The 23433-nt window shown below is 41.8% G+C and overlaps 1 protein-coding gene across 2 annotated transcripts in view; it reads right to left on the reverse strand.

The window, feature by feature from the left end:
* The window catches only part of mrtfba (myocardin related transcription factor Ba), a 36881-nt gene extending 17543 nt beyond the window's left edge, over nt 1-19338 (reverse strand). For both annotated transcript variants that reach the window (XR_007039993.1, XM_047377234.1), the window contains exons 1-2: nt 18842-19338; nt 9571-9814 (exon numbers count right to left, since the gene is read on the reverse strand). Coding sequence is in view for 1 of the 2 variants with exons in the window: in XM_047377234.1 (XP_047233190.1) it covers nt 9571-9733 (163 nt within the window). In the remaining variant the exon portion in view is untranslated. The remainder of the gene's footprint in view (nt 1-9570; nt 9815-18841) is intronic.
* Between the last annotated feature and the right edge of the window lie 4095 nt (nt 19339-23433).

A 23433-nucleotide genomic window follows, 5' to 3' on the forward strand; every position in this document is an offset into this window, starting at 1 on the left:
GTATTGTTCCACATTTAGGTGATGCAGCTAAAGTTAATCAGGAAGCCATGTGCCTCCAACAGGAATACTGAAACTGTCCCACACAGAGCTGAGGTGAGACATTAACAGAGTAGGTTGAACTAAATCAACAGCTTGAAGAGGAAGCAACAGACTTCCTGTTAGCTGAACTGTCCCGAATTCTTCTGGGAAGTGCTGCTGCTGCTCAGCCTGACAAACACGCTACGACCTGTGACCTGAGGCGCCTGGGGAGAGAGGGATGACATCACGGAGCTGGAATGACAAACATTGTTTGGCACACACTTGGAAAACACAATCAATATGTCCAGGGGGGGACATTAAGGGAAATAATGGCACAGGAATCTGGCATGTTTATCTTGTTGTTGAAGACCATTTTCACATTGGAGACCAGAGGGTTCTGTCCTGGTGCGTTGATCCGAAAGATTGCCAGCCTGTCTCTTTACAACAGAATGCGGATGGATGGTTTTATCTGACTGGTACTTCTTTGCTGGGATTTCCCACTGTTGTAGCACCCTATCCTGTTTCTGAAGGTCCTCCAGACATGTCACCCTAAAACACTGCTGCTGAACATTTGACCAGGATCTGTGTCACATGTCTGTTTGTCAACCAGGCTCAACTTCGTGACTTTGAGCTAAAACCAGAGTGGAGAAATATAAAGTGTCCCCAGAGGCCATTCTAAAAAAAGTCACTACAACCAGGCAGGAAGCATTCGTGAAGATAACTCTCTGTAAACCTTGGAAGAGTTCAAAGTTCTTCAATGACTGGAGATTACCACCTTAAAAAGGTCTAAACAAATGGGAAGGAAAACATGTGATGGTTTCTACCTCCTAGGCCACTGGAGTTATTTAATAACAGTCCCAGACATCAGCAGACATGTTGGACTGACAGAGGACACAAAAAACATAATGAGGTGTCCACAAGAGCTGCATTAGAACTGCTACAACCTCCTTCACCTGACCCACACATAGTAGATGCATGTATGACCGACTGGCTAACAGCAAATAATTCAGCTCACATCTCAAATTCATCTACAATTAGCCATGCCAACAGTCTTTCTGCAGCCTCATCTAAACCTTTTTAAGTAAAACACTAAAGGCACTCAGTGACAAAATAAGGTTGACGTGCAAAAAAAAAAAAAAAATCAACTTTTAAAGCCAGAAAACCTGAAAATCATAAAAGTGTGAAAAAAATCAGTACCGATCAGTAAGCTTCAAACATCCCTTCTGCTGGTTTACCTGTGATAATTTGCTTCAGTGTGAAGTTGTTTTTCCTCAGTGTCTGAGTTAAATGAATGAAAACGTTATAAAGGAAGACTTTCAGCTGCTTCCATTCACTGATGCAACATTCATCAAAGCCACTGCAGGCTCACTAACAGGCTAACTGACTTAACTGTTGGGGAAATGTACTGGACCTCAGTACTGTACATGTGTAACAACGCTGTAGAAATGACCTTTTTATTGCATTTTTTGGCATAGGTGGTTACCTACCACTGATGAATTAAAGGCAGACAGGCTCTCAACAGAGTGTTTTTAAATATAAGGGTAGGGTACCGGTGTGTTAGGTATCTAGGGTGCCCCTCAGACATCGTTTCTCATGACTTCCTGCTCCTCACTGGATGCAAATCCTAAAAATCTTGCACTATCACTGCTATCGCTACTTTCTTCTTGGTCATTGTATCGTGCATCGATGCCTGAATTTGGTTTTTGTACATAAACTCTTTTTTTGACCTAAATTCTCCCCATCTTTTCTTTTGGGGCCTAAGTGGGAGTTGAGCCAAATAAGATGAAACTAGCTTGGAGGTATTGACCACCCATGTTTGTGTTTTAAACAGATTCATGTGAGAAAGCCAGCACAAATAATTAAGATCAGACATGCAACTACAGGAAAAATAAAGACAGATTTAGATTTCATGAAGTATTTCAACACAACTTTCCACAATTTTTATTCAGGAGGCCTCATAAAATTACTTTAATCTGAGGTTTCACCTGTATGAAAATACATAATCTGACAGGATCACTTGACTCAAGCAGGGGCCTTATAAGACCTGTAGTGGGAGCTTTTAATAGGATTATCCCTCAGTAGGAAAAACCTTCCAGAAGTTAACCTCATACAGAAGATATGAGCCAAGAGTTGCTCCAATCCTCTTTTTCAGGGTTTCAGTAGGACTTACTAACAGGCAAAATGCAGCATTACTGCCTGTTTCTGCTGACAGCAGCAGAGTAGCCTTCTTGTCTCTCTGGTAGACTCCAAGTTTCACACAAGCCAAGACTGAGGAGCTGTGATGACGGCAGACACATCAACACCTGCGTGGCTTACACTAACGTGAGGGAGGGGACTCTGCGGTCGACATAGCTGTGGGAACGGCTCACACTGTGGAAAGTATGAGGTGTGACGTCTCAGTGGAGGGGAAATTACAACAGCCGACATGATGAGTGGTGCTACTACGGCTGAAATTCCACAGAAACTTTCCACTGGTGGGACGTTTTAACGTGCGGCTGCAGACGGTGCCAGCCATGGAGCACGGCGACACAAAAACCCAAAATGTGTCGGATCCATTCCGGAAGAACTCAGATTAAACACCCGGCTAATCAGACTGAGTTGAGCACGCCAATAATGACTACAGTGACCAGACTGAGTAACAAGTAATCTAAGCCCTGATTAGAGGCAGGGAAGTTCTGCAGTGAATGAGAGCCGCTCCTAATGCCGGGTAATGGTAAACCCATTCATCAGTGTCAGAGGCAGCTCCATGGTTCTGCTTAAACAACACTGGAAGAGAGAGGAAAAGCTAACGCGCCAGCTGTTTGGTAAGATGATGATGATGATAATGATAATTGCTTTGTTTACAGCTGCTGGAGGAGACACAAGGTCAGACATTAATTCAATTTCAATTCAATTCAGTTTATTTATATAGCACCAATTCACAACACACGTCGTCTCAAGGTTCTTCAATGATTAGTATTAACTGGAATGTATGTACCTGACTTTGTGAACAGTTCAGTCAGATTCAGTTATTTATTCAAATTGGATAAAAAGTTTTTCTATCTAAGGAAACCCAGCAGATTGCATCCAGTCAGTGACTTGCAGCATTCACTCCTCCTGGATGAGCATGTAGAGACAGTGGACAGTCACTGGTGTTGACTTTGCAGCAATCCCTCATACTGAGCATGCATGTAGCGACAGTGGAGAGGAAAAACTCCCTTTTAACAGGAAGAAACCTCCAGCAGAACCAGAACCAGGCTCAGTGTGAGCGGCCATCTGCCACGACCGACTGGAGGTTTGAGAGAACAGAGCAGAGACACAAAGAGAACAAAGAAGCACTGATCCAGGAGTACTTTCTATGGGAAGGAAAAGTCAATATTAATGGATGTAGCTCCTTTAGTCGTTTCATCTAGAAAGAAAGAACAGATAAACTCTGAGCCAGTTTTCAAGGTTAGAGTCTGAAAGAGAGCACATAGAGTTAGTTACAGTAGAAGCTCAGTCAGTAGCCATGTCTAGGAGAGAGAAAGGGTTAAACACTGAAAGACAGGGCTATGTGGATCATCTGTAGAAGGTGAGCATTAAGTTGTTGCCAGCAGAAGCTCAGACGATTCCCCTCTCCAGAAAGGTGTCACAGGTAGACACAGAGTCAGGCCAGGTGTAGCTTCTAGGAAGAGAAAAGAGAGAACAAAGTTAAAAGCTGAAATAACAGCAAATAATGCAAAATTGGAGAGTAGTGTGAGAATGTAGCGAAGAGGGTGAAAGTGGTCATTATGTCCTCCAGCAGCCTAAGCCTATAGCAGCATAACTACAGAGATAGCTCAGGATAACCTAAGCCACTCTAACTATAAGCTTTATCAAAAAGTAAAGTTTTAAGCCTAGCCTTAAAAGTAGACAGGGTGTCTGCCTCACGGACTAAAACTGGGAGCTGGTTCCACAGGAGAGGAGCCTGATAACTAAAGGATCTGCCTCCCATTCTACTTCTAGAGACTCTAGGAACCACCAGTAAACCTGCAGTCTGACAACGAAGTGCTCTGTTAGGAACATATGGACCAATCAGATCTCTGATGTATGATGGAGCTAGATCATTAAGGGCTTTATATGTGAGGAGGAGAATTTTAAATTATATTCTGGATTTAACAAGGAGCCAATGAAGGGAAGCTAAAATAGGAGAAATATGATCTCTCTTTTTAATTTTCATCAGAACTCTTGCTGCAGCATTTTGAATCAGCTGAAGGCTTTTAACTGCATTTTGTGGACATCCTGATAGTAAAGAATTACAATAGTCCAGCCTTGAAGTAACAAATGCATGGACTAGTTTTTCAGCGTCACTCCTGGACAGGATATTTCTAATTTTGGCAATGTTCTGGAGATGAAAGAAGGAAATCCTAGAAACCTGTTTAATATGGGACTTAAATGACATGTCCTGGTCAAAAATAACACCAAGGTGTTTTACTTTATTATTGGAGGTCAATTTAATGCCATCCAGGTTAAGTGATTGACTAAGCAGTTTCTTTTTTAAAGACTCCGGTCCAAAGATGACAACTTCTGTTTTGTCTGAATTTAGAAGCAGAAAATTTAAAGTCATCCAAGTTTTTATGTCTTCAAGACATGCTTGTAGTCTATCTAACTGGTTGGGCTCATCAGGATTTATGGATAAGTAAAGCTGAGTATCATCAGCGTAACAGTGAACATTTATCCTATGCTGCCTGATAATTTGACCTATTGGAAGCATATATATAGTAAAGAGAATTGGCCCAAGTACTGAACCCTGTGGTACTCCACAATTAACCCTGGAGTTTAAAGATGATTTATCATTTACATGAACAAACTGGAATCTGTCAGACAAATAAGATTTAAACCAGCCTAGCACTGTTCCCCTGATCCCTACAGCATATTCCAGCCTTTCTAAGAGAATATTATGATCGACTGGATCAAATGCAGCACTGAGATCTAACAGAACCAGAACAGACACAAGTCCATTATCTGAGGCCATAAGAATATCATTAGTGACTTTCATCAGAGCTGTTTCAGTGCTATGATGAGCTCTGAAACCTGACTGAAACTCTTCAAACAGGTCATTGCTGTATAAATGTTCACACATTTGATTAGCAACAATTTTCTCAAGAACTTTAGATAAGAATGGAAGATTTGATATAGGTCTGTAATTTATTAAATCATCTCGATCAAGCGAAGGTTTCTTAAGTAAAGGTTTAATTACAGCTAACTTAAAAGCCTGTGGTTCTGATCCATTTACTAAAGATAGATTAATCATATCTAAAATGGGGCTGGTAATCAGAGGGAACACTTCCTTAAATAATTTGGTTGGGATTGGGTCTAACATACAAGTTGAAGGTTTAGATGAAGCTAATATTTCTGATAACTCAGGAAGCTTCACAGGATCAAAACAGTCCAAACACAGATCAGGTTCTGCAGTTATTTCCAATGTTGTCTCACTTGCTGAGGATGAAGTAACCATCTTCGGGAGTATGTCAAAGATTTTATTTTTAATAGAATCAATTTTATTTAAGAAGAATCCCATAAAGTCATGACTGCTAAGAGCTAAGGGAATGGATGGCTCAACAGAGCTATGACTCTGTGTAAGTTTAGCAACTGTACTAAAGAGAAACCTAGGATTATTCTTGTTCTCTTCTATTAATGATGAGAAATAAACTGTTCTAGCTTGGTGAAGTGTCTTTTTATACAACAATAGGCTATTTTTCCAGATTAAGTAGGAATCCTCTAGGTGTGTAGAGCGCCATTTTCTCTCCAATTTTCTAACATTGTGCTTTAAAGTACTCAGCTCTGAATTAAACCAAGGAGCTAGCCTGCTATTAATGATTACCTTCTTTTTCAAGGGGTCTGCATTGTCTAATGCATCATGCAATGATGAAGAAACACTATGAACAAAAGAATCAATTTGTGAAGGGGCAGAAACAGAATTATTTTTCTGTGATAATGAGGACATTAAAAGTGGAACAGATTCTTTAAAGGTTGGTACAGCATCGTCTGATAATGATCTACTATAATAAAAATTTCTTTAAGGTGTGGAGTACTCGGTTAAATTAAACTCAAAGGTTATTAAGAAATGGTCAGACAGGACAGGGTTATGAGAAAATATTGTTATGTATTTACACTCAATGCCATATGTCAGCACAAGGTCCAGAGAATGAAGACAAAGGTGGGTAGGTTTGTTAATGTTTTGAGCAAAGCCAATTGAGTCTAAGATAGCATTAAACGCTATATTTAGGCTATTACTTTCAGTGTCAACATGAATGTTAAAATCCCCCACTATAATAACTTTATCTGTATTTAACACTAAATCAAATAAAAGGTCTGAAAACTGATATAAGAATTGAGAGTAAGGGCCTGGTGGATGGTACAAAACAACAAACAGAAGTGGTTTTAATGCTTTGCAATTTGGATGAGGAAAACTAAGGATTAAATATTCAAAAGTGTTGTAGCTATTGATTGGTCTGGGACTAATCAATAAATCAGACTGAAAGATGGTTGTTACTCCTCCTCCTCGCCCAGTATTTGGAGGAATGTGAAAATTTAAATAATTAGTAGGAGTTGACTCATTTATAGTAACATAATCCTCTTGCAGCAGCCAGGTTTCTGTGAGGCAAAATAAATCAATCTGATTGTCACAAATCAAGTCACTAACTAGCAATGTCTTTGAAGAGAGAGATCTTATGTTCAGTAAGCCACATTTAATTGTTTTATTTTTCTTTTTAGTCTGAGTTGTGTTTATTTTTATTAGATTTTCCTGATTTCCTCGTTTTAGATTATTTTTTAATCTATTCAATTTTGGCCGTGGGCGAGACACTGTCTTAATAGGGTAATGGGTGGGTAGCAGTACAGAAGCTGCAGAGAGGAGTGTTAAACTACGACCCTGCTTCCTGGTCTGAACCCTGGGTTGTCAGAGTTTTGGAGAACTAATAAATTTGGCCAGATTCCTAGAAAGAAGAGCTGCTCCATCCAAAGTGGGATGGGTGCCGTCTCTCCGGATCAGACCAGGTTTTCCCCAAAATGTTCGCCAGTTATCAATGTAACCCACATTATTTTCTGGACACCACCTAGACAGCCAGCGGTTGAATGACAGCATGCGGCTAAACATGTCGTTACTGGTCCGATCAGGGAGGGGACCAGAGAAAATTACCGACATTGTTTTAGCAAACTTACACACCGAAGCAACACTAACTTTGGTGACCTCCGATTGACGTAACTAGGTGTCATTACCGCCAGCGTGAATAACAATCTTACTGTATTTACGCTTATCCTTAGCCAGCAGTTTCAGGTAGGATTTGATGTCGCCCGTTCTGGACCCTGGCAGACATTTGACTATGGTCGCTGGTGTCTCTAGTGCCACGTTTCTGACTATGGAGCTGCCAATTACCAGAGTTGGCTTCTCAGCGGGTGTGTCACTGAGCGGGGAAAATCTGTTAGAAACGCAGACGGGTTGGTGGTGACCTGTGGGCTGGGATCTAGGACTATGCTTTCTACGTACCGTGACCCAGCCGGCCTGAAGCCCCGGCTGCGCGGGCTCTGCTGGAGGACTGCTACGGGGAGCTACCCTCGGTGGCCTCGGCTATCTGCTGGTTTTTCAACAGCGTGGAGCCGGGCCTCCAAATCCAACACCTTCGCCTCCAAAGCTACAAAAATACTACATTTATTACACGTACCATTATCATTAAAGGAGGCAGAGGAGTAACTGAACATCTGACACAGAGAGCAGGAGAGAGGAGGAGACTTAGAGAGAGAAACAGTAGAACAGGTAGCCATGATGGAGCTAACGCTAAGCTAGCGACCCCTTAACACTACTAGAAAATCCGTGTAAAACACGGAGAGTCCCCAAACGTTAAATACAGCAACAGAAAGTAAGTGTTTTAATGTGCTTATGTATTAGAACAAGTAAGAGATATCACAGTAAAGAGAAATCAGATCAAACGAGAGAGCTTCACACACCAAACAATTCACCGAGTGCAACAGTGAGAACAGGGAGTGACGAATACACCTTACCACACCTGTCCAGCCACATATCCAGCCAACCTCTAACAGAGAGGTGGGTGCTCGTATGACCCGCCTCAGCAGACTGTGCTGGGATGCTGTACAGGACAGACATGTTTAAAAGTACAAAGACGGATTGGTTCCTATGGTGAACTGCAAGTAAAATCAGCAGCAACATCTGGATGCTGGGAAGTGACCGGGACACGTCTGCTGTGGCGATTTTTAAAGGTTCACCCAACCAGAAGACAGAAACATCTTAAAGCACAAACATGTAAGAAGATTTGTCATAATATTTCAGTCACTTTAAATTTAAAAAAGCTGAAAAGAAGCAACAACTCTCGCCCAACATTTACAGTTCAGATTTCTTCCTGACTAACTGCCAAAGCCATATCAATAAAATGCAGGCTCGTCCCAGCAGGGTCAGAGGTCATTTGGTTTGTTTTTCAGAGGAATCCCACAGATTTCATCATCTCTTTGCTAAATGTCCACATCCCTGCATGTCAGAGAGTTGTTGGACCTGAATGAGGCTTCAACACATTTAAGATCTTCCATTTCCAACCGGTCCTGTTTAACTGGTAATCTTTGTTTTCTTCTTAAACTTTCCAACCGGACTTTTGTGGAGAATCGTACTAGATGAAGCCTGTCAGAAATAAAAAGTAGTAAAGTTTGTCCTGCTCCACACTTTCAGCTGTGAGATGTTTGAGATATTCAGCTCGTTTTAAGTCCCCCACAGAACCTCAATGAGATTATGGGTGTCTTCACACTTGCCACTTTTGGTCCGCTTTAAACGGACCAGAGTTCGTTTTCCCCCGTTGGTCCGGACCTTTTGTGCCGGTGTGAATACACTCAAGCGAATCCTGGTCGGGACCAAACAACCAGACCGAGACCCACGCTTTGAGGTGGTCTCGGTCCGCTTCCAAACGGACTCTGGTGCGGTTCGCTTATGGTCTGAATACAAACCGGCCCCGATCCAAACCAACTACAAAAAGCGTACTTCTGTTTGGATATAAAAAGCCACCGTAGCCGGTAGAAAAGGTGTGTGTTGTAAGGTAATCCTACCTGATAAGCTGTGTGTTGCTTAGCAACGCTACTGTAGAGAACGTCGGCGTTCAGCACGCGTTCTCCGACGGGGTTCCAACATTATAAATGAAACATCACAAAGTCTGTTGCTCTTCAGCCTCACAATAATATTGAAGCTGTAATAACGGCATAAATATGCAGAACAGAGGAGCTGAACGCAGCACGTCTACAGATGTTTTCCTAAATGTCTGGATCTGTGCTCTGTCCCGCCCCCATCATTTCTGTCCAATGGGAGCCATGAACGTCACCTGCGTGGCTTTGTTTACAAGTAATAGTTCATTTGTAAAAACTACAATGTGAAAACAAACCGCACCAAATGAAACAAATAAAGTTCGCTCTTGGTCCGGACCAAAGGACTTTCCTGGTGTGAATACACCCTAAGACCTGGGCTTGGACTAGGCCCAGGACTTTCCAGTTCTGTACATAGAGTTCATAATGCAGCATAGATACAGAGTTTGGTGTAAATGCAGGGAAGTGTGCGCTCACCATTCTTGCGTTCATTGAGAGGAGGCAGGCTCTGTGTGGGCTGCAGGGACAGCTCCTCCATCTCATGGGTCACCGCCTCACTCTGGGGGCTCGGCACCAGGAGACTGGACATCTCACAATCTCCCTCTGCTCCGAGCTGCCCCTGAGAACCCCAGGGCTCCATCCTGCCTCAGGAGCGGAGGCTGGAGAGAGCAATTGAGAGGGGTCTGTGTCACCGTCCCGTTATGTTAGGCCTGCTTGCTACCTGTGAGAAAACAAAACATAAATGTTAACAGGAAGAAAGGACCAGTAATTGTGAACAGTCATCATCGTCATCCTGCCGGGATGACTGGTGAAATGCTCAGTGTGGCCATCTGGAAGAGCTCAGCCTGAGCCCAAATTATTCATTAAAGAAGCTGGTCGGCCATTATACTGAATAATCCCTTCAAACTGCTGCTCAGGGAAACCAACGCCAACTCGCATGCATGTTCTCTCTGTCGAGACGAGCTTCATAACGTGGCTCATGAAGTCACAATGGAGCTTTCAAACAGAGAAAAACAAACAGCTCAGGAGCCATGGACCTCAGACGTGAATGACATTTATCCATCCATCCTAGGACCTGATTATTCTTGATGTGTTGCTTTGGGTTTAAACTGTTCGGTTTCATTTTATTCCTCCTTAGAAGGCCTGACTAGGAGAGGAGCGTTAAAGGTGAAAGTCTAGCTGGAAAACATGAAATTCAACAGCTCAACAAGACAAGGATACAAGGATCACACCCAGTTATAATTTAGGTGACTGGGGTAAAGTATAGTATAGTATAGTATAGTATATTGTAGTATAGTATAGTGTAGTGTAGTATAGTATAATATATTGTAGTATAGTATAGTGTATTATAGCATAGTGTAGTGTAGCGTAGTATAGTATAGTATATTGTATTATAGTATAGTGTAGTATAGTGTAGCGTAGTATAGTATATTGTAGTATAGTATAGAGTAGTGCAGTATAGTGTAGTGTAGTGTAGTATAGTGTAGTGTAGTATAGTGTAGTGTACGTGTACAGTGGCGTACACAGACATTTTGGGGGGCAGGTCCTCAAGTGGAAAAAAAGGGCACCTTGTGCGGCACATGGAGCTATCGGTTGCCTTTGTAGTGTGAGATTTATTACAGGAACAACATGAACATAATTTATATTTATTACTAAGCACCCCAAAAACAAACTGTCCTGTGGGTTGAAGGGAAATGACCACCCAGGAAAAAAAACTCAAAACAAAAATGCTTTTGACCAAATTCTTTAAATTAATAAGGCAACAAAATGATCATAGACTGATTTAAAGTTAGATTACTGATTCACAATCTGAACTTCCTGAGTCAAATTTAAAACTTACGTTATCCTTCATTTTCTTTCTTTCTACACACTGAGTACAACGTGTTTGTCTTGACTATATCATTCTGTACTTTTATCACAAAATATCTTCTGCACCAAATAACCGTATGATGTAGCAAAGCCAAATGTACCAGGTAGGTCACACTAAATGAGTTATCTTCAGTAACCAGTGACCTTTCTACAGCGTAAATCAACTATACCCAGAAAATGAGTTATAAAATCTTTATAGTCAAAATGAAACCAACATCAGAGAATATGATCATAAGAAGAATCATTTATACTTCTGCATGTAGCCAGTGTGATATTATTCTTAGAAAATAAAAATTAATGAGATTATAAGTCCTGAGAACTGATAAGATGTCTGCTATTTAGAAATTAAAATATTCTGATCACATCATCATTTTTACACACACAGAAGTAGAAAATACAACTTAGCCTACATGCCCCACATTTACTGAACTTTATTAAAGGTATTTTAGTTGTGTATGAATTGTAATGTTAACCAGCTCATTTGGCCGTATTTGCAATAAAATAAAACATGAGTCAAACAAGTCATCAGGGACCATAATAGCAAATGTAATACCGATCTCTAATGAGATAAATTTGAATTAATTTATTTCTTCTAATTTAATCTAAGAGTTAAATTGTAGACATTCTCCTGGCGCCTGGTGGCGGCCACAGAAGACATAGCGGGTAAAGGTATGTCATTTATTGGCCTGTTCTGTTTAGATAAAATGGAGGCAGGTGAAGTTTTAACTTTTTCATCCGAAGTTTAGGAAGCAAGAATATTAGTTTTGTTTGTTTCCTGGATGGTTAGCCGGCCTGTCTGCAGGGCAGGGCTCTATCTGACGGTGGAGGGGAGGAGAGAAGAGGTCAACTGGACCAGCGCAGGTCCAATTCTCGGCTCTGCACGCAGCCCGTCTCTGCTGAGAGACACACGAGGCGGGACATGGACGTGTGCTGGCGAGTGGGAGGGGAGGTAGTTGTCACTAAAATTTTAAAACGTGGGGCACTGGTATTAATGACCTTTAAATTCAGAAATTTTACCTTGGGCCCAAAACTGTACACTGTAAAAAAAATAAATAAAGAATTTCAGGAGGGCACTTTTTGTCCATAGGATAAAAGGGTAGGTGCTCTAGCACCACCTAGTGTCTATCTGTGCACATCCCTGGTAGTGTAGTATAGTGCAGTGTAGTATAGTATAGTATAAAAATTCATATGAGGATAAAAAAAAACCTCAAACCTCCAGTCGGTCGTGGCAGATGGCCGCTCACACTGAGCCTGGTTCTGGTTCTGCTGGAGGTTTCTTCCTGTTAAAAGGGAGTTTTTCCTCTCCACTGTTGCTACATGCATGCTCAGTATGAGGGATTGCTGCAAAGTCAACACCAGTGACTGTCCACTGTCTCTACATGCTCATCCAGGAGGAGTGAATGCTGCAAGTCACTGACTGGATGCAATCTGCTGGGTTTCCTTAGATAGAAAAACATTTTATCCAATTTGAATAAATAACTGAATCTGACTGAACTGTTCAATGGTTACGATTAATTGGAATGTATGAACCTGACTGTTGTGAAGAACCTTGGGACAACATGTTGTGAATTGAACTGAATTGAATTAAAAAGCACGACCCACTATGGAATAAGTGCTAGAAAATGACTGACTGACTGAATTAAAAAGACTTTTAAGCCAACAGTAACCTTCATTCCCTCTTCTAGCTGCATCGGTGTTTCCAGTGAACACAAACTGAATGAACTGACAGAACCAAGCAGTGGACTTCAGGCATGAAAAGTCTCATCAGAAGGAAAGATGCTTGAAAATAAAACAGAACCAAGGATGAGGCCATGGAGTGGGCCATTCAGATTTTAAAAAGAAAACACCAAAGGTAGCTGAAAACCATTGTAGTTGTTTGCTACTGTGTTGTTAACCTATTACTGAGTCAGGAGCAGTAATAAGTCAATAGGAGAATAAACATTAGCACCTGTTTTTAGGCTGTAAGAAACTATTTCACTGCTTTTAAGGAATCTGAACCACCTCTTCAGCTCCAGATCTAACTCTAAAATACTTTCACCAGTGCTGTCTACATATTCTACAATAAACAGATGTTCTTTAAAACAGCTTTTGATTTGTGAAACATTTCGTTTTATTCATGAAACCATGAAATGTCTGTTCAGTCTCAAATAAACCAGTTCAACCTCAGCCTTTTAGCAGCGTCAATGTTCGACCAGTTCAGATTTAATTAGTTTGAAGCGATTTAGATTTAAAGCTGATCAGATCACTGTGTGAATTTCTATGATAAGAATAGTGGCATCAGGGAGGAAATCAATGGTTTGCAGACTTCTGAGAATAGAAGCTGCAACCACAGACTCATTAAAATAAACTTCGACTAATTGATTGATCAGAAAAACATCAACACATTAGCTGCCTGCATAATTGGCTGCAGATTATTTTAGCCTCCAGATAAAACTGGTTTGATTAGTTTGTCCTGACTTCTAATTAACAGCCGGAAAATGAGAACCTGTCAGACAGCCTTGATGCTTAATGTTGACCTGAGTCTCCTCCTGGCGGCAGATAAAAGCAGATGACGGGCGTGTTAGGATCCTTAAAGCTAAGGCACTGAACCAAACCCAGTCAACAAAGAACTTCTGTTTCTGGCCTCAGTTTTATTGAGCATGAGTTAAGCTAGCAGAGTTGAAGGTGGCCTGGAAAACAACAGCTTCCCCCTGACAGGATATAAAGACACAATGAATGTCCATTCACAAATATTCTAATTAAAACGGACACACACGGTGGAGGCAGTGATGCTGCTTCAACGAGTGTGTTTGAAGATGAGTGGGGAATAAAAGCGATGAGGATGATGAAGCACCACTTGAAAACACTCGGGTGAAGCTAGCTGACAGTGAAAGCTGCATCAACGTATCACAGAACTGAGATTAACGCAGAAATCCATAGCAAAATGATGCAGTTTAAGGTATATTCTGAGGACGTAGCTGCAAATAATCCAGTTAGCATTGGACAAACACTGGTTTACACTTAGGCTGAGTATAATGGGCTGAAACACAGCTGATGGTTTCTGATTATGTGGAGTCCAGCAGGAAATGGATGCTTTCATACATGAACCCATTAGTTCACTTACTAACTGATGGACCATTGGTCTACAAAGCTGCAGCTAACTCCTCAAGAACCACCATCTACAGGTCAAAGTATTCTGCATCACTGTTTCTACCTTTGTTGATTTTGTTTGCAACATTATTGTAGAAGATACCTTCTGATTCAGCATCTCTACATACAGAAACATGAACAGACCAGGGCCGCTCAGTGATAGGAAAACATTTTATTGCATTATGCTTGTTGAATATTGCCATGATGATATTTTCCTCAGTTTTAGGGCCAAGACGTGTCAGGTGTGGGCATGAATGGTCCATCTATTATTGGCAACCAAAGGTAAAATCTTTTGGGGATGTTTCTGACATTTTTATAACATTTGAGAACAAAACATTATTCTGAAGCGTAGCCCCAAACCAGCTGTGTAGTAAAAGGTTACCGAATGGCCTCAGGCTGTGCTCCAGGTGGTTTCTAACGTGCCGTTGTTCAGCCTCCACTGAAAAAGAAAAACCTGGACCCAGTCCAGATAGTCTGTTATCCCGGTTGGATCACGTTGCTGGTATTAAACGGTACTGCCCTGACCTGCTTTAAGTCGTACCTCACAGACAGGAGCTTCTCTGTCAATTTAAGGGGTTATTCCTCTGCTACAGCCTGTCTCCATTTTGGGGTTCCCCAGGGCTCCATGTTAGGACTGTTGATTTCTATCATGGCAAATGATTTATCATCATTATTTCATTCACATTAACAGCACCAGCATAAGGAAGAATTTAACTAGCTAGATTAAAAACGGTCCAATCACATTAGAAGCGCTTAATATTAACACCTGAGCAGACAGGTCTGTTTTAAGCACATTCTGCTTGCATGTAGTAAAAAGAAACCACAGGGCATAAAAATAAAATGTTTTTTATTTTAAATGTTAGAATCTTCTGGTTGAAGACTACCTTTAATGCTACATAGCAGAAATAAAGGAATAACTTTACCACTGCAATTCTAGAGAACATTATTATTATTAGAGGCAGATGAGAAGAAAGTTAAATCAGGAAGCAGACAGACAAACATGACAAATGTTTACAGGTTGATGGTTGATGTCACGGCTGACATGGCGTCAGATGAACATGGTGCTGCCCCTGCAGAATCAGAGAGCGGATCCAGATGGCAGACGCAGCAGGTTGCTCAGACATCCACCGATCCTGAACGGCGCCGTGAGATTTATCACAGTGTGATCCACACGTTCTGTGCAGACAACACACGGAAGCCATCAAACTCAGCAGAAGAAGCTGAGCAGTTTCATTTTGAGCACAAGTTTCCAGTCCGTGACCACACACCTCCCTAAAAAGGTTCAGGTACCAGGCCGACGTGCCGCTGCTGGGTGTGTTTGATATTTTAGCAGCAAAGCCACATGCTGGGTCACTGCAGCCACCCACACCTCTGTCAATGATCAACACTGAAGCAAGCAAACAGAGATAGTGATAAATGTACACATCCATTCCTTAAATGGAAAGAACTGCAGCTTCCGCCAATCAACATCATATCGCAGCTAATGAATCCACAAGGACACAAACACAGAAAACGTGATTGTTCTGAAGAAGAAAAACCTTTTAACACTGATGTTAAAAACAGCTGCATCTACAGTCCTGTGGACAGAGGGTCTGATGGTCTGGCTAACATCAGATCTCTAGAAGCTTCAACCTGCTGATTCTGATTTTAACCTGTTCTGGTTTCTCTTTAAGATCTATAATTAGGAGCATTCAAAAATATCTTTATTCTAGCCTTCCTGTCATGAGCAGACATCAGTTATTTATATCAGCAGCAGGGGTGACGTCACACCATGTGTGAGAAAGAGCAGTCACTGTAAAACACGGTTTATTATTTTATAAAACAAAGGCAAAATGATTATGGAGTCAATCTTAACCATCTTCTGACAGTAAAGATCGTTCTCTGGGTGTATTACATAGATAATGCAGACTTGGCCCTAAAATGATTTATACAGATTTAAATTGATCCTTCTGTCTGGAGGTAATATTTATGTTCTGGAGCAGCCTAGTCAAAGTCCTGACATTAATTTGAAAGAGAATCTGTGGAGGGAGCAAAAAATTAGGGTGATGGTAAGGAGGCTTTCCAGCCTTAAAGGCTTGGAGCTCATCACCAAAGATAAATGTTCAGAACAGCAGAGGAAACATGCTGAAAGCAACTCAGTGATTAGAAGAAGGGGTTGATCTCTGTGATGTTAATAAAGAGATTTTCCTTTTAAATGATAATTCAGACAAGTTTCATACTTTTTATAAGTTTAAATCAAGTTCAACATGTGAATAAAAACAGAAGTGATCATTTGATTCTCCATCATCTTTCTATAGATCCCCGTCTCATTTCCAAATATCCAAAATTAAATATAAATCTGCCAGGGGTATGAATAATTTTTGGTTTACCTGACATTAGAGCTCAACAATAATAATGTAGGTGCATATTTTTACAGACAGAGTCTGGGTGTGTCTGTAACCTTTGGCAGTTTTTTCTCTCCCACGGCCTAATCAAAGCCCTCACTAATCTAGCAGAAGTAAAAACGTTTATGGCTCTCCACGCAAGATTGAAAAAGACACATAATTAGGCTCCAAGGCAACGACAAATCAGTGTTTCAAAATTCATATTTCAACAAAAGTTCAAAACAAAGTTTTTGAGGAAATGAGAACAATAACCAACATGTGTATCCACAACCGCAACAAACAGGCATGCAGACTGAGGAAAGGAGGTCATAGGTCATCTCTACTACAAACAGGCCTGGGTGTGAGGAATGACAGAGATAAAAGAAGACCCTAAAGATAAAGTCACTAGTGATCACAACCCACTCAGAGGTTCATCTTGTTTTCCAGATTTACCACACAAGTACAAAATCTGATGAAGAACAATCTTAAAATCTGAGCATTGAAACCTGGATAATCTAGAAAAAAGAAACCTGAAAGGAACATGGGTCGGCCAGAGATGGTGAGAAGATCAGAGGAAGCAGGGATGTCCACCTAATCTGTCTGGAAGAAAGGTCCTACATCACAGACGTCAAACTCCAGTCCTCGAGGGCCAGCGTCCTGCAACTTGGTCAACACACCTGAATCACACAATTAGGTCCTTGGCAGGACTCTGGAACTCGAATGCTTGAGGAGGAAGTTCAGTCATTTGCTTCATGTGTGTTCAGAGTTGGGAGACATCAAAAAGCTGCAGGACAGCGGCCCTCGAGGACTGGAGTTTGAAACCCCTGTCCTGCATGGAGCTCAGGCTGCAGCATCAGGTACAAAATCACAGCTCAGACTGTGATACACGAAAACCTTATTATTTTTATATTTCAACCAATAATTCCAAAAAATCAAAAATTTTTCAGAATAATCACTGCACCACACCTCAGCGCCAACAAAAACACTCTTCACTGTGGACGTTTTAACTGTAGGAGGAAGACTCAGAGTTATTTTCAGTACCAGTGAAATACGAGGTGGGAAAAGCAACAAGGGAATTATTTTCTGTGGAGGCGTGTGGGCTGTCCACTCAGGACGGGTTGTTTCACTCCTTCAATATATCGTACTTCCCCAGATTTGGCGTTTGAACTAAATTTCTTCAGATACAAAAATGTTCTTCCCACCACAGGTTGTCAGTTCCTCCCCACCTTGGGAACATTTTGATGAATGGATGAAGAGTGCAGTGACCCGGAAATGACAGGAGAAACTCTGGATCTTATTCCTTTAGGCTTTCAGCCTCTGTCTGAGTTGGACCGGGTTTGGAGCTGCTGGCAGCTTTTTGGAAATCTCAAACTTAAGATAAGGATTCTCTAGGGAACAAACAGAGAGCCAGCTGGTGTTTACTGAACCTAATCATGTTAATTACTAATAGAAGAGGATAAAAATATGTCAAAGTTTCTACTTCATGAATGCTACAAACGGAGTAAGGTCTGCTGAGGAAATATGGCCCACATTCAAACAGATCAGCAGAACTACTGATTTATCAGCTTTCATAAATAAACCAGGAGCGTCTGTTTTTATCCAAGATAAGACAAGTGAGTCACCAAGGTTCTGCTCGGTTCCTACAGAACCAGGATGCAGTTTGCTTCCACTTCCCTGATAGATTAACCTACAGCCCAGACATGATGAAGGACTCAAGCTGATCTCTCTGCAAACTCCACTGGGAGGTGAACTGGAAGAAGGAAACCACAGCAATCCAGAGGAAACCGCCTTGGGAGATTTAAAAATCCAGATCATTGATTGAATAAATAACCAAATGTAAAAATCACACTATATTCAGTAATTAATAACCTAATTAATGGTTCACTGTGAATTTATTGAAGGTTTTTACTGCAACAGACCAGAGGAGCCATATTCCGCATTTATTGAACTGTTTTATATGAAGAAGACTTTATTCAACCGGACAGTCGCTGTTAGCTTACATGGTGACCTAACAGAAAAGCATTAAAAGCCACCAGGCATCAGGGATAACTTTTCTAAATCCACGGACGTGACAGGGTGGTGGGTGTGGGACAAGCTAACACGGGCTAACTCCTTTAAATCTGACAGGTGAGACAGAAACCGGCCAGAGCCAAAGGTGTAGCGCTGAGACGTGGTTGTGATTTCTAGAAACACTAAACTCGTCCCACAGCGAGTTAGCACACTCTTCCACGCGTCCCCCCGTGAATTTCCCCCCCACGCTCGGCTCCAGTCGCGCAGTGTTACATCTCAACAACCTCTTCACATTCTCCTCCAGTTAGCTCCTTCTAGCTCAGACAGGCTATCATGCTAAAAACAAGCCAGCACCGGCCCGGTCTCTGAGTTCTTACCGAACTCCGACGAACTCGAAACCAGAATCCATCCGAGTTGTGGGTCAGGAGACGTCCATGGAGCTGAGGGTTGTTTTCTGCTGTCTGGCTGCGAGGCTGAAGTTTATTTCGCGGAGTAAAATGGCTGCGACTCGTCAGGCTTCGGGATGCAGAGTGACGTAATGACGTCGGAGGGAGGGGGTGGCGGGAGCGGCGGGGGGCGGAACACCGGAACCGGTGTTAGCCGGTAGATCATCATCCTCCTCGGCCCTCAGGACAGGCTGGAGGTCAAATAGTTCAGGAGGTTATTTAATCAGAACAAAGAGTCAAATACGCTGCTGGACGGAATTTACTGAACTTCTGGTTCTCAATGCGACCAAAACAATGAGGTGCAATTTCCCTGGGTCCCGAAACAAAATACAGACTGGGTCCCAAAACAAAATACAGACTGGGCCCCGAAACAAAATACAGACTGGGTCCCGAAACAAAATACAGACTGGGCCCCAAAACAAAATACAGACTGGGTCCCAAAACAAAATACAGACTGGGCCCCGAAACAAAATACAGACTGGGTCCCGAAACAAAATACAGACTGGGCCCCAAAACAAAATACAGACTGGGTCCCAAAACAAAATACAGACTGGGCCCCGAAACAAAATACAGACTGGGTCCCAAAACAAAATACAGACTGGGTCCCGAAACAAAATACAGACTGGGCCCCAAAACAAAATACAGACTGGGTCCCAAAACAAAATACAGACTGGGTCCCAAAACAAAATACAGACTGGGCCCCTAAACAAAATACAGACTGGGCCCCGAAACAAAATACAGACTGGGCCCCGAAACAAAATACAGACTGGGTCCCAAAATAAAATACAGACTGGGTCCCGAAACAAAATACAGACTGAGCCCCAAAACAAAATACAAACTGGGCCCCGAAACAAAATACAGACTGGGCCTCGAAACAAAATACAGTCTGGGTCCCAAAACAAAATACAGACTGGGTCCCAAAATAAAATACAGACTGGGCCACAGAACAAAATACAGACTGGGTCCCAAAACAAAATACAGACTGGGTCCCGAAACAAAATACAGACTGGGCCCCAAAACAAAATACAGACTGGGCCCCGAAACAAAATACAGACTGGGCCCCGAAACAAAATACAGACTGGGTCCCGAAACAAAATACAGACTGAGCCCCAAAACAAAATACAGACTGGGCCCCAAAACAAAATACAGACTGGGTCCCAAAACAAAATACAGACCGGGCCCCAAAACAAAATACAGACTGGGCCCCAAAACAAAATACAGACTGAGCCCCAAAACAAAATACAGACTGGGCCCCGAAACAAAATACAGACTGGGCCCCAAAACAAAATACAGACTGAGCCCCAAAACAAAATACAGACTGGGCCCCAAAACAAAATACAGACTGGGCCCCGAAACAAAATACAGACTGGGCCCCGAAACAAAATACAGACTGGGTCCCGAAACAAAATACAGACTGAGCCCCAAAACAAAATACAGACTGGGTCCCAAAACAAAATACAAACTGGGTCCCAAAACAAAATACAGACCGGGCCCCGAAACAAAATACAGATTGAGCCCCAAAACAAAATACAGACTGGGTCCCAAAACAAAGTACAGACTGGGTCCCAAAACAAAATACAGACCGGGCCCCAAAACAAAATACAGACTGAGCCCCAAAACAAAATACAGACCGGGTCCCAAAACAAAATACAGACTGAGCCCCAAAACAAAATACAGACCGGGTCCCAAAACAAAATACAGACTGGGTCCCAAAACAAAATACAGACTGGGCCCCAAAACAAAATACAGACTGGGCCCCCAAAAAAATACAGACTGGGTCCCAAAACAAAATACAGACTGGGCCCCAAAACAAAATACAGACTGGGCCCCAAAACAAAATACAGACTGGGTCCCAAAACAAAATACAGACTGGGCCCCAAAACAAAATACAGACTGGGCCCCGAAACAAAATACAGACTGGGTCCCAAAACAAAATACAGACTGGGCCCCGAAACAAAATACAGACCGGGTCCCAAAACAAAATACAGACTGGGTCCCAAAACAAAATACAGACTGGGTCCCAAAACAAAATACAGACTGGGCCCCAAAACAAAATACAGACTGGGCCCCAAAACAAAATACAGACTGAGCCCCAAAACAAAATACAGACTGGGTCCCGAAACAAAATACAGACTGAGACCCAAAACAAAATACAGACTGGGTCCCGAAACAAAATACAGACTGGGCCCCGAAACAAAATACAGACTGAGCCCCAAAACAAAATACAGACTGGGCCCCGAAACAAAATACAGACTGGGTCCCGAAACAAAATACAGACTGAGCCCCAAAACAAAATACAGACTGGGCCCCAAAACGAAATACAGACTGGGCACAAAAAAAAAATACAGACTGGGCCCCAAAACAAAATACAGACTGGGCCCCAAAACAAAATACAGACTGAGCCCCAAAACAAAATACAGACTGGGTCCCAAAACAAAATACAGACTGAGCCCCAAAACAAAATACAGACAGGGCCCCAAAACAAAATACAGACTGAGCCCCAAAACAAAATACAGACTGAGCCCCAAAACAAAATACAGACTGGGTCCCAAAACAAAATACAGACTGGGTCCCAAAACAAAATACAGACTGGGCCCCAAAACAAAATACAGACTGAGCCCCGAAACAAAATACAGACTGGGTCCCAAAACAAAATACAGACTGAGCCCCAAAACAAAATACAGACTGGGTCCCAAAACAAAATACAGACTGGGCCCCAAAACAAAATACAGACTGGGCCCCGAAACAAAATACAGACTGGGTCCCAAAACAAAATACAGACTGGGCCCCAAAACAAAATACAGACTGGGCCCCAAAACAAAATACAGACTGAGCCCCAAAACAAAATACAGACTGGGCCCCAAAACAAAATACAGACTGAGCCCCAAAACAAAATACAGACTGGGTCCCAAAACAAAATACAGACTGAGCCCCAAAACAAAATACAGACAGGGCCCCAAAACAAAATACAGACTGAGCCCCAAAACAAAATACAGACTGAGCCCCAAAACAAAATACAGACTGGGTCCCAAAACAAAATACAGACTGGGTCCCAAAACAAAATACAGACTGGGCCCCAAAACAAAATACAGACTGAGCCCCGAAACAAAATACAGACTGGGTCCCAAAACAAAATACAGACTGAGCCCCAAAACAAAATACAGACTGGGCCCCAAAACAAAATACAGACTGGGCCCCGAAACAAAATACAGACTGGGTCCCAAAACAAAATACAGACTGGGCCCCAAAACAAAATACAGACTGGGCCCCAAAACAAAATACAGACTGAGTCCCAAAACAAAATACAGACTGGGCCCCAAAAGCTACAAATACAGCAGTTTAGGACAGTTTTTCATGTTGCAACCAACAACCATCCTTTGAGTTGCACCTAACATTTTCCATTTTAAGAAGTCTTGGATTTTATATTTTTTTAAAAGGCTTCTAGTCAAAGGAAAATGTTTAATGTGTGTCTACATCACCCGCCTGAGGGTTATTATTATTATTATTATTGCTGAGAGTAGACTCAAGGTTTCTAAAGGTCGAGAAATTAGAAAACAATAAAACTTTTTTATGTTTCTGATCTACGATTTAAACATTTCTTTGTTAATTTAATTAAAATGTGATTTAAAATGTATATTTAAATCATTTTTGCATTTTAATAAAAAACAAAATCTAATTTTTGTAGTCCATTTGGACTTTGAGCATGAGTTTTGCTCTACATTGCTAAACGTTTGAATAACGTTACAGCACATTCCTAGAAGCTACACCTGGCCTGACTCTGTGTCTACCTGTGACACCTTTCTGGAGAGGGGCATCATCCAAGCTTCTGCTGGCAACAACTTAATGCTCACCTTCTACAGATGATCTACATAGCCCTGTCTTTTAGTGTTTAACCCTTTCTCTCTCCTAGACATGGCTACTGACTGAACTTCTACTGTAACTAACTCTATGTTCTCTCTTTCAGACTCTAACCTTGAAAACTGGTTCAGAGTTTATCTGTTCTTTCTTTCTAGATGAAACGACTAAAGGAGCTACATCCATTAACATTTACTTTTCCTTCCCATAGAAAGTACTCCTGGATCAGTGCTTCTTTGTTCTCTTTGTGTCTCTGCTCTGTTCTCTCAAACCCCCAGTCGGTCGTGGCAGATGGCCGCTCACACTGAGCCTGGTTCTGGTTCTGCTGGAGGTTTCTTCCTGTTAAAAGGGAGTTTTTCCTCTCCACTGTCGCTACATGCATGCTCAGTATGAGGGATTGCTGCAAAGTCAACACCAGTGACTGTCCACTGTCTCTACATGCTCATCCAGGAGGAGTGAATGCTGCAAGTCACTGACTGGATGCAATCTGCTGGGTTTCCTTAGATAGAAAAACTTTTTATCCAATTTGAATAAATAACTGAATCTGACTGAACTGTTCAATGGTTACGATTAATTGGAATGTATGAACCTGACTGTTGTGAAGAACCTTGAGATGACATGTGTTGTGAATTGATGCTATATAAATAAATTGAATTGAATTGATAAAG

This window comes from Girardinichthys multiradiatus, chromosome 10 (genome assembly GCF_021462225.1).
Source record: "Girardinichthys multiradiatus isolate DD_20200921_A chromosome 10, DD_fGirMul_XY1, whole genome shotgun sequence".
Classification (NCBI taxonomy): domain Eukaryota; kingdom Metazoa; phylum Chordata; class Actinopteri; order Cyprinodontiformes; family Goodeidae; genus Girardinichthys; species Girardinichthys multiradiatus.